The 16,454-nt window shown below is 39.5% G+C and overlaps 1 protein-coding gene across 3 annotated transcripts in view; it reads left to right on the forward strand.

Moving 5' to 3' along the window:
• Nucleotides 1-16,454, forward strand: part of LOC123758709 (protein FAM135A) — a 429,327-nt gene that overhangs the window by 210,615 nt on the left and 202,258 nt on the right. For all 3 annotated transcript variants that reach the window (XM_069328828.1, XM_045743283.2, XM_069328829.1), the window contains one exon: nucleotides 3,168-3,323. In XM_069328828.1, the coding sequence (XP_069184929.1) occupies nucleotides 3,168-3,323 (156 nt within the window). The remainder of the gene's footprint in view (nucleotides 1-3,167; nucleotides 3,324-16,454) is intronic.

Consider the following 16,454-nt stretch of genomic DNA (forward strand, 5'->3'; position numbering starts at 1 on the left):
AACAGAGAAAGTGCGAACGAGTTACCCAGGAGCGCGCAAATGCGATAAAATGTTTTCACTATTTTCACTCTGGTCACCTCAATTTTCGTCCTAGGTCTTTTATTTTGGTCTCAATGGGTTCGCAATAGAATTCTCTAGAGGAACATTAGCATATAAAATAAAAAACCTGGTCACGCTCCAACCGCCGACGAGTTGAAGACGGGCCACGCATTAGCCGCGAGTGAGCACTCAGACGCCATCCAGCTACACTCCCAATTCCCACCCTTTTCAAGCCTTTCTTTCGCAATTTTCTTCCTTGAAGGGCCTTGTTCATGATCACTATCCATCGTGGAGTAAGCGTAGATAGTTTCTAAAGCCGCAATAAGAAATATAGCCACGGAAAATAGCTGAAATGTTCACACATTTGAGATGCGAGGGGAGGCGACATTGGTCACAACAGAGGAGCGAAAACAATGGGCCCACGGCGTGTGCCAAGCCGCCTGAGGGCCACGAGGCTCAACAAAGAAAATGGGAAGACATCGGCGCACATTTTAAAACCGGTCCCAAAAAAATAGGAAAAAAACCTGATTTTTGGCGATTATTTAAAGTGGATGACGCAATGCTGCGTCATCCCCGGTATTACCGACAGTAAACGGATGACGCAATGGTGCATCATGCCCAGGCGAAAGTGCTAATAAGAGAAGTCCTGATCCACTTGTTATGTTGATGATCAATGTTGATGAAGCCTAGTTATTTACATGGAAGAAGTGGTGATGGATGTTGATGGTGTTGGGTTGACTGAAGTGGAGAATAATGGTGATAAGGTAACCTCAGATGTTGAAGCATTTGGGTCAACATGTGATGAGTCAAGTACAGGTGAGGCAATGCAAGCTGTCTTGGAAGCCTTTCCAAAAGACTCTTTAATTTACATTTGTTTCATTCCCTTTGATCTTGTTTTCAAAAACTTCATATACAAATTGTACTGGCTCATCATGTCCTTAGTTTTAAACCTCACTATTACTCATTTCCATAAATGCCAGAATGCCTTCAAAATATGTCTGAATCTGTTCCATATTACATTTTTCATTTAATGCTTCATCATTCTCTTCCTCTTCATTGCACTCTTCTGGTTTTTTGCTGCAAATACTAATTCTAATTTCATCATCAGTCATGTTTGATTGTTTAGGGCTTCTACGTCAAAATCTGTCCACCTATCTATGTCATCTTCTATTGTTTCAGTCACCAGTTGTGCTCTCAGTTCTGGGGACTTAATCCCCTTGACATAGGCTAGGAGTTCCTCTCTTAATTTTTTCCTCTTTCTTTGCCACAAATCCTTCAAAATCTACCTCATCATCTTCCTCGGGAAACAGACTTGACGTGGACCAAAGTTTTTCCAACCATTTCGTAGTGTTGTTTGCTTTACCTCATCCCTTGCACTAGCAATAGTCCAGATAGCTGACTTTAATGTGAAGACTTTATAAAAGTCCTAAATTGTTCCTGGTTGTTAAGATTGTTATTGTTATTAAGATGTCTGGCAAACATCCTCTTGTAGTTGTGTTTAGGGATTCTGAATTATTCCTTGATCCATGGGTTGGATCAGTGAAGTTGTATTGAGTGGTAAGAACGTTTCAATGATATTGCCATTTACTTGCACCTTACCATGTTGCACTATTATCTAGCAGCAACACAACTTTGCTGTTTTGCTGGAGGCCAACACTTTTCAGGTGAACCTTCACCTCGGGTATAAAGTTCTTATTAAACCACTCTGCAAATATTACTCAAGACATCCACACACTTCACTGGCTCCTATAAATCACAGGGAGGCACCTAACTGACTTTAAAGCCCTGGGGTTTTTGCTAATTCCAATCACAAGTAGTTTTAATTTGTGCATTCCAGCTGCATTTGCACAGCACAACAAAGAAATTCTCCGTTTGTTCTGCTTATAACCAACTGAAGGATCGTCTTCACCACTATGAGCCATTGTGTCTGTGGGTAACATACACCAGCACAAACCTGTCTTAAATTTGCTCTGGAGATAAATTTTGTTCTTGCACCGTCTCTGCAAATTTACTTGAATACTCATCAAAACCAGTAGTGTCAGCAGACTGTCTTTCACCATGTACCTTAATGAACCTAATGTCATGACGGGTTTTAAAGCTTCTGAGTAATCCATCATTGTATACACACTTCTGTGGAATTTTCATTGCTTGATGAAATTCACGTGCCTTTTCCATGAGCAGCCAGCCTGCCATTGGCTTCTTCGTCTCCTCACGCCTCTGTTTGTACCACTCCTGCACTGCATTATCAACACTCTTCACTTTTGCTTTACTTACTGCCTTTCTATTTTGTATTGCCTTATCACTTTCACTTCTAGAGAAATAGTAAAAAATGATAGGTTTAACCTTAAGAAGATCAAAAACAGTACTTTTGCTAATGCCATATTCAGTGCACACAACACTTCTCGGGACACCGCTCTCCACCTTCTTAATTATTTCAACTTTCTTCTCAAATGTCATCACTTACCTCTTTCTTTTATGAATCCTGCTTGTTGATGCTTTCATTGACACAATGCGTGCATTTGGAGCTGACATGGTGCACGGAGGTTCCTCGGTAGTGCAGATATATCCAACAAAGTCACTAAATGAATACTCCAGTCTCGTGACAAATCAAAACAATGGAAACAATGGGCCATGAATCTGTGATGTCACAGGGTAGAAGGTACTAGAGTGGTGCCCAACATGGTCAGTGGACAAACTAGGCCATCAACCCCAGGCTGGCGCGAGGCCTGACAGACCGCTTCCTCGCGGTCTGTGGAACCCCAACCCCAATCGTGAAACTGAAACTTTTGGATAACTTAAGTTCGCAAAGCAGGTTGTCCTCTGTAATAATAATAATAATAATAATAATAATAATAATAATAATTTTTATTTATATAATGTAAATTAGAACATACAATATTAATAATTAATTAGTAGGTAAATTCATTGTATCTTGCATAAAGCCATTAATATGCAAAGCATTTTGGGCATAACTTAAAATAATTGTTAGTTTATAAGTTTAATGGGATAACATTAAATAATAAAATGTCAAAGCTTTACCCTTAGATGTGAAGTAAATAACCTGTAAAAACTAACATCTTAGTTGTATTATTTTGGTGTATCACAAGTAATAAAGAAAATGTTTTCAGACCGTTGACTGTGAGGAAGATTTTCTTGTGGCAGCTAACAGTGATATAGCACAGCTGTGTGCAGAAAATATCCTCCTATGGCAGCATTTCCTGAGTGTGGTCATGAGTTCAGAGCCTGTGAGACAACACCTGGCCAGGCAGCATCACATCCAGCGAGTGAGTTTTGCTACTGTACTTATGTCTCACCTCATTCCTCCACATCTAGCAGATCAGTGATGATGTACACTTTATGCCTCAACTGATGTCTCTCACTCATCCACATCCAGTAAGTGACTTCAATGCTTCCATTATAACTCTACACCCTATTAATTGAATTAAACTAAAGGCCCTGGCCATCATGGCCTAGTTTATGTCCCTTGCCTAATGAGCTAGATAGGGGCATAGCGCTAGCTTGTTGAATGTCCCTAGCCAACTCCATCAAAATATTAAATATGTATCCAACTCAATTAACGATTAATCAGTCAATTACGCCATGGGATAACTTGGATCTAACAGTTGATTTTGTAAATGCACCCAAAAAAGATAGTGTACACTCTACATTATTAAAACAGTTAACACTGAAAAGCATCACTGAGAGTACTCAGGGTATGGGTAACGATGTGTATCAGTGCTACACCGATGGTTCTGTAGAAGAAGGTGGATGATGTACCGGTTGCGCATGTAATATATTTGAACAATCTTCTTTCGTACATACAGCAATGAAGCGCATCAATGACTGGGCAAGTACAACTCCAACCGAACTTGCAGGCATATACCTTGCCACGGAATTTTTAAAAGACAAAGGCAGTGGACTTATATACTGTGATTTGCAGAGTGCACTCCTGGTATTGAATGCACATAGTAGTGACACCCAGAAAATAGTCAGTGATATTCGAATGAATATTTAGCTGCCAAAGAAAAGAGATTTGAAATTAAATTCCTATGGATACCATCACATGTTGGCATCTCAAGGCATGACACTGTTGATATGCTTGCAAAGACAGCCTGTAGAAAACCAGTGGTAGAAATTGATATGGGTGTTTCATTAGCAGTGACAAAGAGAATACTTAAACAAACATCTAATGAAAATCTCACCGACCTAACAAATTCACAAAGACCTGAAAGTTGTAGCATTAAATATTATGATAGATATCGTGCAGAGACATTCGCATACAGGATTAATAGAACAAGAACCCTGCAATGTGGGATGTTATAGTGGCCAGAATACGCCTAGGATATAGACGTACCTGGCAGCTTTCTCAAAACCCAAATGTCAAGTACACAATGTGTTAACTTTGTGAAAGAGAAAATATGCACTCCCTTGAACATTATATTGTAGAATGTCCCATACTGACTGACTTTTGCCCTCCTAGGCTAAGGTATGCTGAACTGTGTAATTACTATTTGAGTACTGGAACACTTGATGATATATTGGACTTGTACCCTAGATTGACCATGTAACGTATCAATTATACAATGAATGTATGTGATGTAACTCTATAACCTGAGCTTGTGAAAGCACCTTAATCACCTTCAGTGATTAAGTGCTTAATTGCACACTAGTTTCTCTATCAGTTATGTTTCTATCTATCAGAACCCAACCAGCCAAGCTAGCAACAGGAATAATGCAGCTGTCTCCCCCTTAGGGGATACCGGGTGGAGTACCGACCCTCCCTGCGTCAACAATAACAAACCTTCCCAGCTGATTGAAGCGTCGTCACTTACTCGAGCCTTACAACAGTTATGTAACCATATGGAGCAACTTAAACGAGCTGCCTCCCCATGTTCTGACTTTAAGCGTCCCGCTGATAATCCATGGCTCAGATTATTGACTCAAATACATGATGACCAAAAGTCTATAATCCGAGAGCAGTCGGACCTGATAATGAAGCTTCAGAGTGATGCTGTGGCCATGCACAAGATTAACCAGGATCTGTCTGCCAGAGTCGGCCACCTCGAACAGGAATTAAGCTCTCTTCAGATCTCGGTTACTAACTTTAAACCAGCAGAAACCTCTAAGAAGCAAGAAGAGATGCTACAAAAGTTAGAGAACCATTTTAACTCCCTACAACAGCAACACACTGCAACCCAAGATGAATCAGACCAACTTAAGCTCCTTGATTCTGTCATCATCTCATCACAGGATTTTCCCCATGAAACTGACAGAGAAAACTGTACTGCCATCGTGATCCAGGAATTACGTACTAAGTTGAAATATTCAATCAAAGCAAGAGACATTAAGTCAGCTTACAGAGTGGGTACCAAATCATCTGGTACAAACAACAGAAAGATAAGGGTGAAGTTAGATAGCTGCTCCCGCAAGTCAGACCTTATCACTACTGCAGTCGCTATGAAATCCAATGTTTATGTGAACGAATGTCTTACCAGATTCAGACAAAATCTCTTATTTAAACTACGTGGAATTTGCAATAGATCCACTGCTATTAAACATTGTTTTGTGCGCGATGGTAAAATAATAGCTAGGAAGACTGACTCTGGAAAAACTTATGTCATAACCACTGAAGCACACCTCACTTCCTTCCTGGATGACTGTGGGATATCAGCTGAATAACCAGAACATAATTTGTAGTCTCACATACAACCAAAGTGTACTTAAGCTCTGCCTTTCCTTTCCAAAGGTGTTTATTTTTATTTTTATTTTTAATTTTTTTTTTTTTTTTTTTTTTTTTTTTTTTGTCATCTTTGCCTGTTTTATACTCTTAATTATTTGTTCTTAGTTAATCCCCTTGTCACTAAACCTAGGGCTTTTTATTACCCTGTTAATTAACCATTACTAAGCTAATTATCTTCAAGATCATTTTTTTTTATGATTATTATTTTTCTTATTATTTTTTATTTTACATTTATATTGTCAGTCTCTACTGATTTTTTGTTTTTTATTTTATGTAACTTCTGTGTCCTCCCTGGCTATCTATTGGATCTTTATTTTACTTCTAAATTGTTACTATTTTATTGTATTTGCTTTTATTCTTGTGTTTTGCTTTATCGTGTATCTTGTATCGTGATCCCTCTGCATCTCTATGCACACTGATATTGATCCTGATCAAAATCTTCTGTCTCATATCTACACCAACCAGCACACTGATCATCATTATTGCAAGTATTTCACAGCACACCAGGCTAAAAACAAACTTCAAAATAGCACCTGTCTATCAGTTTATAACCAAAATGTTAGATCACTTGGTAAACATTTTGACGATTTAAATGCATTACTCACAGCAATAGGTACTAACCTATCGTTCATTATTTTAACAGAAACTTGGCTAAATAAAGACTATACCCAACTCTACAACTTAGCTGGTTATAAAGCCATTCATAACTGTAGGCCTAATAAAAAAGGTGGTGGCACAGCTATATATTACCGAGATACATTTATCTGCAACAGTGTTATTAGTGACAGAGATGACTACTGTGAATATACTTTTGCTCAGTTTAGAATTAAATCCCTTAAATCCTCTTTGACTATTGGAGCCATCTATAGATTTCCCAATACTAACATAGCTTCTTTCTCAGACAACCTAAGGAATCTTATTATAAACAACAATCTCAACAAAAACCACATCATTCTGGGAGGAGATTTTAATATTGACCTGGGTCAACAAACTTGCTCTCAAGTTGATTATTTCCTTAACAGCATGAACTCCTGTATGCTAATCCCCACAATCACCAAACCTACCCGAGTCACTCAAACATCAGCCACTACCTTGGACCACATATGCACAAACATAACAGCTCCCCTTGTATCTGGTATAATCTACGACAGAACAACTGACCACTATCCTACCTTTCTCATAGCGAACATGGACATAATACCACCAAAAAGCAAGAAACTTTCATTTAGGCTACACAGTGAATCAGCTTTAGACAATCTTACAGAGGCACTTTACAATATTAACTGGGATTCTGAATTCAATAATACCCATGATATAAATTCATTAGCTAACCTCTTCATCTCCAAAACTCTAAGCCTCTACAACCTTCATTGTCCCCTTCTTACCAAGCAAGTAACTGACAAAAGATTAAACAATCCATGGCTCACAAGTGGCATTCTCAACTCAATCAACAAGAAACATGAATATGAAAAGAAAGTTAGGATTGGCCTAGTTTCAAAGGAAGTAGCTAAAAGGTACTCATCAATGCTTACCAGTATCATAAGAAAGGCAAAACTTGCATATTATGTGAATAGATTCAATGAAGCAAAAGGCAACATGAAAAGCACTTGGAAAACTATCTCTAGTATCCTAGGAACTAAACAACACTCACATAACCAAATAAAACTCTACAAGGATGGGGATATACTGTCAACTGATTTAGAAATGGCAAATGAATTTAATAGTTTCTTTTCATCGGTTGGTGCTAATCTTGCCAGTAAAATCCCACAGACTCAGACACATATTAACACATATCTCTCAGGCAGCTATCCAAACTCTCTTCTCCTTTCACCAATCAGCCCGGCAGATGTTGTGTCCATCATACATTCTCTAAAAACCAAGGCAGGGAACACCAGTGAAATTCCGTCCATTGTGTACAAGAGAGCCTCCCATGCCCTTGCCCCACCCATAGCACTACTGTTCAACAAATCTATAGAGTATCACACCTTCCCTGATATCCTCAAAAAAGCAAGAGTAACGCCAGTCCATAAAGGAGGCAATCCGGCGGACATAAACAATTATAGACCAATATCAAATCTACCCATTCTATCAAAAATATTTGAAAAAATTATTTACAAACAGCTCTATTCCTACCTCGTAAAATTCGACATACTCAGCCCCTGCCAGTTTGGCTTCCGGTCCCAAAAGAGCACCAATGATGCAATCATTAGTCTCCTTGACATTATCTACTCAGCCCTTGACAAAAATGAGTTTCCGATTGGACTCTTCCTTGACCTAAGAAAAGCCTTTGATACTGTTAATCACAACTACCTCTTACTTAAACTCCAGCATTATGGAATCCGAGGCCTTGCCCTTGACTACATCCGATCCTATCTTAGTGACAGACACCAATATGTAGCCATCAATGATACAACTTCTTCCACTCTACCAATTACCGTTGGAGTGCCACAGGGCAGCATCTTAGGACCTCTTCTATTTCTTATATATATAAACGATCTGCCTAATGTCTCTAATATTCTCAAACCTATATTGTTTGCTGACGATACTACCCTTATCTACTCAAACCTCAACCCACATACACTAAATAATGTTGTGAATAATGAATTAAAAAAAGTCCACTTATGGATGTCAACGAACAAACTAACATTAAACATCGAAAAGACTTACTACATCTTATTTGGAAGCAAATCATCAAATGCAATTCAGCTACAGATAGACAACATTAACATCAGTAATAAAAATGATGGCAAGTTTCTTGGCCTATTCCTAGACAAGAGACTCAACTTCAGCACCCACATTCAACACATAACTAAGAAAGTCTCTAAGACAGTTGGTATACTCTCCAAAATCAGATATTATGTTCCTAACTCTGCTCTCCTCTCACTATATTATGCACTAATCTACCCCTATCTTAATTATGGTATCTGTGAATGGGGGCCTACCACTGCAAACCACCTTAAGCCCATCATCACACAGCAAAAATCTGCTGTCAGAATTATAACTAACTCTGCTTTCAGACAACACTCAGCTCCCTTGTTTAAATCCCTAAACTTGGTAAATATTAACTCCCTCCACACATTCTCTTGTGTCAACTACATTCACAAAACCCTGTTCTTAAATGCAAACCATGCTCTGAAACTCTCCCTGGACAGATGTAATAGGACCCATTATCACCACACCAGAAATAAATATCTCTTTGATATCCCCAGGGTCAAACTTAATCTGTGTAAACACTCTATGCAAATTAAGGGACCTAGTCTATGGAACTCACTCCCTAGTGTATTGAAAAACTGTAAAACTTTTGCCTTATTTAAAAGCAAAACCAAAAAGTACCTAACTTCATCTTCTTAGTTTCCTACACTGAGCTTTAAATTTGCTCTGTACCTAGTGTTACCCAATCTCCTAATTTTTATGTAATATCAAACAACCTTATCATTGTGTTCATTGCTGTCTTCTTTTATGTGCTAGCCATATGCTGTATTGTGACTACCAATTTTTGTCAACTACCATTCAAGCTGTCATTGCAATCAATCTTATATTGTTTCTGCTGTATTGTGCCTACCAATTTGTTGTCAACTACCATTTTAAGCTGTCATTGCAATCAATCTTAGCTACCTATGTGCTTTAATATACTGTACCTACAATTTTCTCTCATCTTCTTTTTTTTTTTTTTTTTTTTTCATTTCATGTAATCTGTTATCATTTTTTGTCTATAAATTTTGCAAGTATTTACCTCCTTAAAATTTTCTTAGATTAAGGACCTGCCCGAAACGCTGCGCGTGCTAGTGGCTTTACAAGACTGTAATTACTATATTTGTATCCTCACATTCCTTATGTACATTCTTGTATATGCATAAATAAATAAATAAATAAATAAGTTATCTCACCCTGTCAGAGTAAAAGAGACAAATGTATGTGTATGCATGTGTGTATATATGTATATGCACATATATGTGTGTGTGTATATATGTATGTGTATAAAGTACATGTGGAAGCTGATCTGAATTCCATTTCACCTTTGTAAATACACGTTAATGACACTATGTAAAAGACACATCGAACACTTTATGTAGGGCATACGTAACTCTGTGTATTTATGTATTTACGTATGTAGCTTAGCCTAGCATTTTAAAAGCACTACAATCACCTTCTGTGGTTGATTGTTCAATAAATCCCTGAACTATATGTTTAACAAATCTCTAACCCTATCCATGGAGTTAGTTAGTTTAGTTCATTTATTATGCACCCCATACCCATCTTGTGGGCGGTAGTGGAAAGGGTTACAGAGTCCATGGAGGACAGAAGAAAATGTATATATGCTGGTTAGAATTGTTAATATGTGGCCACGTCTGTGGTAGAAAATAATAAAAAAAATCAAATAAAGGTATTATTGAAACTTATAGGAAAACGTTAAATCCTAAATATATCTTTAATATTATACTTGAAGTATTGTATACTTTGCTCTCTCCATCGTACTTCTGCACCTGCTGGCAAGTGGTGCGGTGCAATGTGCAGGTGATGTTCATTACTGGGTGAGCTGGCAGGTGGTGCTCACCTGCCAGCTCACCCAACGAAAATTTGGTTTTTAATCCACTTACACATTTATTGGGTCTTTCCTTCACCTTCATTCAAGCACTAGGGTATTACACTAAGTTTTTTAATTATCATTTTTATTAATATTATTATTTTTAATTTTTATTATTATTAGTATTATTATTAACAGGGGAGGAGTGGGGAGGGGGGGGGGGTAATGGTTCACATGTCCACATTCCAATATGCCCCCTTCCAGGACTGGGGGTGCGGGGGTGTACAATAAACTATACCCACCTCCAGTGGCAGCTTGTCGAAGGCAGAAGAGGAGCCTAGACAGTTTGTCATGATAATTAGTGATGGCTCTTATTTTTATTATGGGTCTGTAATCCAGTTAATTCTTTATTCTTAATTTATATTACAATGCTGGTAAAATACACTTCTTGATGATGAGTATGGAGTACAAATGAACTCATTGTGTACCCTATACTCATAGGATAAGTATAGGGTACACAATGAACTACCACTCACATCATAGGTATGGGTTGCACAAGAAACTATTGCGCAGAGGATGAGTATGGAGAGCAAAGTAAACAAAGATTCACACGATGAGAAGGGTTGCGCAATGTCCTATGACTCACATGATGAGTATGAGCTGCACAATAAACTACAGGTCACAGGATGGATATGGGTTGCACAAATTACTGGTAACAGGATGAGTAAAACTACCGGTAACAAGATGAGTATGGGATGCACAATAAATTATGGGTCACAGGATGAGTATGGGTTGCACAAACTACTGGATAACAAAATGAGTATGGGATGCACAATAAATTACCGCACAGAGGATGAGTATAGGGTGCACAAACTGGTTGGGTAAATGGAAATGGTTGGGTACATTTCTTTTCACCTAATGTGACTGTTCATGTGTCTGGACACTGGCGATGGTGTGGTATTGGCTATTTATCATTTATCTATTATCATATTTTACCGCGCATATCATATATAAATGATAGCAGTGACAAAACCGAAACCGCGCACATCATTTATATATGATTTCGTGTCTAGCACTATAATTTAAACGCCCCGCCTGGGATAGGGGCAGCTATAGTACAGCCACGACCGATAGTTGCCAGATGCCACCTAGAAAAAAAATCCAGGCAAACATTCTTGGGTGTTATAGCGTCAGTATTGAGCAAGCCACCAAGGCTAGCGCACGCAGCTCAAGCTCACAGCACCGCTGCTCAGCTTGTGACCACAGCATCACCTAGAAATGCCAAAATATATTTGATACTGCTATTATTAGCAGTGATAGTATTACTGAAGCCCCCTGACTGTGATAAAACTGACCAGGATTCTAATAATAGCAGGATTGTGGTGATATTTATCGCTGTGCTCCATGGAGGGAGGAGTAAGGCTGTGGAGGGAGGGTTGTGGTGTCGTCTTCTGACTGTGTGGCCACCATTTATTGACTGCACTCACCATACCAGCTTAGTGGTTCGCTATGGTGAACACAAATGTAGATACTTACTGTATATATAACGTGTGTATAGAGTGTGATAAGAGCGAGAGGAGTAGGTTGGGAGCCGCCATTTTGGTGAGGGAGGAGCGTCGTCTGCACGACTTGGCATGTTGTTTACTGGTGGCCACTATGGCCTTTGGGCACCATACCAGCTTATTTGTACAGGTATGGTGAATAAAACAGGTAGATACTTATATATAATGTGTGTATATAGCGTAATAACACCACAAACAATATTGTTGGAGGAGAAATATTAGTGCGTCTGGCCTTGAGGGCGGCTGCCGATCAGCTCACTGTGTGAGTAGCTACGTCTTTGTGCCTTTACTCACCATACAAGCTTAGATGTACAGTTATGGTGAACAAAACATGTAAATACGTATATATAACGTCTGTGTATAGTGAATAAATGCAAAAACAGTATTGTGGGAGGAGAATGAGGGTGAGTGAGGTGGTGTTGAGGGAGGGAGTGGCAGTGAGTGGCTCGCTGGTGTTTGGCGGTCACTCCTTGTTGCTTTTTGATTCACAAGACCAACTTAGTAGTTCGTTATGGTGAACAAAACATGCAGATACTTATATATAACATGTGTATATAGTGTAACAACAGCAAAACTATTTGTTTATTGTTTTATGAACATAATAATTGAATCACTAACATGCACACCATAATTTTGAGTACAGCGATGGTTCACACATTTTATTATATAAATATACCACAATTCACTGTATGGAATAATATTACTGCAAAAAAAGCTAAGAAAAAATCAATCTGAGATATTGAAATAATTACGTAATAATATATTTGTGGCATCTGCCGTCTGACAGCTCGGGCTGAGTAGAGCTCGTCTAGCGAAGGCTCTGCCAACGCCCCTTTTTTGTCAGACTTCCCTACCCTATTGCGGCTAAAATATGCCACCTACGATTTTTTTGTTATTTTTTCCGTGATCAGGGAACAAAAATGAACACTTATATAAGACGAAAGAATTTTTTGGATTTTTTTTTTTGTTGCGCCTGTGGGTGTGAATTCCATTTGGGCCCCTAGCGGTTTGAGAGTTAAGATATATTTTCCTTGAAATATAGTTACATTATCATCTACATCTGTCTTTATTCTGACATAAAAACCTATGACGTTACTTTGCATATATGCAAATTAATTATAAAATTGATTGGCTTGTAATTACCTAAGTGTAATTACCTAAGTGTAGTTACAGGATGAGAGCTACGCTCGTGGTGTCCCGTCTTCCCAGCACTCTTTGTCATATAACGCTTTGAAACTACTGACGGTCTTGGCCTCCACCACCTTCTCACTTAACTTGTTAAGTGAGGCCTTCACACTCCCTGAGCGAGCCATCAAGTAACTATAAAAAGGCATATATCTTCACTTTCACTTCAGTTATATTTATGCCAAAGTATTAACATGCAGCTTATATTTCTGTCTTTATGATGACATAGAAAACTTTGTTTATTACAATATCTAGATTAACACTTTCGCGCTATCTGGACGCGCCGGCGCGTTCGGTTTCGTCTAACGTAAACGCATAGTGGACATAAAGTTATGTCAACTTTTAAAATATTTGTATAAAATTCAATTTTTATCCGATTTACTTTGGGTTTGTTTCAAACTGCGCGCTATGAGGCTCTCTTTCTCACCACTAGGCTGCATGGTACAATAAGTTCATGAAAGGTGTGGATAACGTCGATCAAATGGTATTTTGTCCCAAACGGGTTGCAGGTGGGTGACTTTAGCCGTTTATACTGGTAATTCTTCCCCCATATCATGTATTATATGCATATGTCTGTTTAGGGAATTTTATTCCGATCAATATACAACCAAAAATAACTGTGTGCAACAAGTATAATCTTGACAAACATAACAAAAGTAAAAATATTTCGTGTGTGTTTGACGCTCACTGATATGTTCCAGCGTTGTTTTATATTTGTCGCTATTCTAACTTACGCTTTGTTGATATTTTTTACCTATGGGCACATAGAACATTCTATTGCGAATACATTAACATGAAAATGAATGACGTACATAGAAAATTAATGTCATGAGAGTGAAATAAGTATAAACTTTCAAAGCGCTGTGCGTCGTCCCGTCACCGATACCGGGTAACAATTTCACCACTTCCCACACTCTTGCGGGCGGGCTGCATCAATATTCAACGCTTATATTCATATCACCGTGTTGGGAATTTCATTGCGAGTCCATTGATACCAAAATTAACGCTGTAGAACAAGTGTGGAGGTGATTATAATCCCAAGAGTAAAAACATTTTGTTGCTGATGGGCGCTCACGGCGAGTCATCTACGTAGTTATTTATTTGGTGCTGGTATCCCTATATGTTTCGTGACTTATTTTACTAATGTTCTTCTAGAGAATTTTATTGCAAACACGTTGGTGCCAAAATGAAATACGTAGCATGAGAACTAAGGTCAGGAGAGTAAAAAGAGTATACACATTTTTGTTTTTACGCTTAAGCGATAAAAACGCAGCGCGCACATTCGGTTGGCTGAGTGACCTTTGCGGAGAGCGCGAAAGTGTTAAATTAACACTGATCTTCGAAAGGTCGTAGTTCCCATATCAATAAGGAGAGCATCGGCCAAGAAGCCTTGTTTAAAGTATGAATATTTTTCCTCTCTAATAAGGTATAATCTCTGTGATGGATTCACAAAACCTATTTTATCTCTGCCTTTCTGATGACATATACAAATATAATCTTTATTTGTGAATATTTGTTAATTAAGCAATATATCAGAGAGCGTGTAGGGTTCGGTGTTTTATGAACGAAAAGGACATGAGCAGTTTAAATAGCGAACGCATACCAACGAATAACGCTAGTATCTATATAACAAATTTATTGTCCTGTGGAGTTGATTTAACTTCCAGACACATTTTGTTTAATAAATATTAAATATTTAGTGACTGTTTATGAAAGATATTATTATAAATACACATTCTACTTCTTAATATCACTAATTAAATTTGCGACAATTTGAGCCATGAAATGTGACGACTGGATCACTGTGTACAGGAGGCTGATATGGCAGCAAGCACTCTCCAGGCAACCATATATCTTGGATAAGTCGCTCCACAAAATTGTCGCTTGGGCCGTCGACTTCCTATGGCGTCACGTGCCACATATTTACATCTAATTTTGTTATCAAATTAGATTATTTCAGAGTAAAAATAGGTTTGATCATGTTCTACGTGTAGCACCAACATTATAGTAAGTAAATATACCATATTTCTTCATTACTTACGTAATGCTAGGAGGATTTGGGTACTTTTGGGTAGATTTGGGTAATTCTATAGACCCATTCCTCCAGCTGCAGCCCAGTCCACATATAGTCCATGTGTGTAAGACACCTTGTGTGTGTGTATTTATATATATATATATATATATATATATATACTTTTTCTATCAGAAGGGGCTCCGTTCCCTTCGCTGTTGACGAGGCGCTAGGGGAGCAGCTTGCTCTGTTGACTCTCGCTTGGTCCTGCAGTTAGTGGGTGTATTTTTGTTGTCTTCCGGCCTCTGGTGCCAGCGGACGGCTTCTCCCCCTTTGGGGGGTTCGGGGCTGGCAGGGTGGACATCTTCCCCTGCGCTTCGTCATGTCATCTTAGTGGGTGCGTTGAATGTGGTCGATCCGCCCCATCCTTCTGGGGTTCCTGTCTGCTCTATGCACACACGGGCCTGGTGGATCTGTAGTTCTTCTGGACTTGTTCAGTCTGCGACCTAAATTCTATGCCCTCATCGGGGGCCTATTGTCTCCACTCCGGCTTCTGTTGGGGCCGGGTGCTTGGATGGTGGCCCTGGACCTCCAGGTCACTTCTTGGCACTTTTCTCTCCAGGTTTCCAGGACTGGCACAGTTGGTGGTGGGGCTTCAGACTTGTCGCTTTTGTTGCCTTCCCTATTTTGTAATTGGCACTTGGTGTATTTATGCATCATTACCGGATCTTGGTGCCCTGTCTGAGTCTGCTTGGGATTTGGTGTCTGGCCTACCTCGACGACTGGCTGGTGTGGGCTCCCAGTCAGTCTGCTTGTCTGCTCGCCAAGGCTGTGGTTCTTTCTAGATTCCCGGGTCCAGTTTCATGGTGATCTGGAGGCCTTTCCATCTGTTTCCGTCCCAGGTTCGGACCTTGCTGGGTCTTGTTTAGGGCTCTTGGGCCGCTCCTTGTTTTTCCCTCCTGAAGTGTTGCTGCGGCTGTGGTCCCGCCTTCGGCTGTTTATGAGGGGGGTCCCAGGTTGCTCGGTGGTTGCTCAAGCGGTTGTGCGGGAGTCTGAATTTCGGCGTGCTGATCTGCCCGCAGGGTCGGCTTTGGCTTTGGCGTCTGTTTGGTTCCTTCGGAGACTCCCTTTCTACTTCTCTTGCAATCGTTGGGTTCGTCCTCAGGGGATCTTGTGTTGGTGCTGCGTCACCAGCTTTCTCTTTGGGGTTTTCAAGGTTCTGTGCCTTGGCACCTCCCCGAGCCTTCGCTCGATGTGTTATGGACGGGTCATCTCTCGGCTGGGGCTTTGTGATCAGTGCTCACCAGGTCGGCCAGGTATGGTGGGGCCTTTCCGTCCGTCGAGCTCACAGCACAGTTCGGGAGTTCATGGCTGTCTGGTTTGCGCTTCGGA

The sequence above is a fragment of the Procambarus clarkii genome, chromosome 22 (assembly GCF_040958095.1).
Source record: "Procambarus clarkii isolate CNS0578487 chromosome 22, FALCON_Pclarkii_2.0, whole genome shotgun sequence".
NCBI classification, from domain to species: Eukaryota; Metazoa; Arthropoda; class Malacostraca; order Decapoda; family Cambaridae; genus Procambarus; species Procambarus clarkii.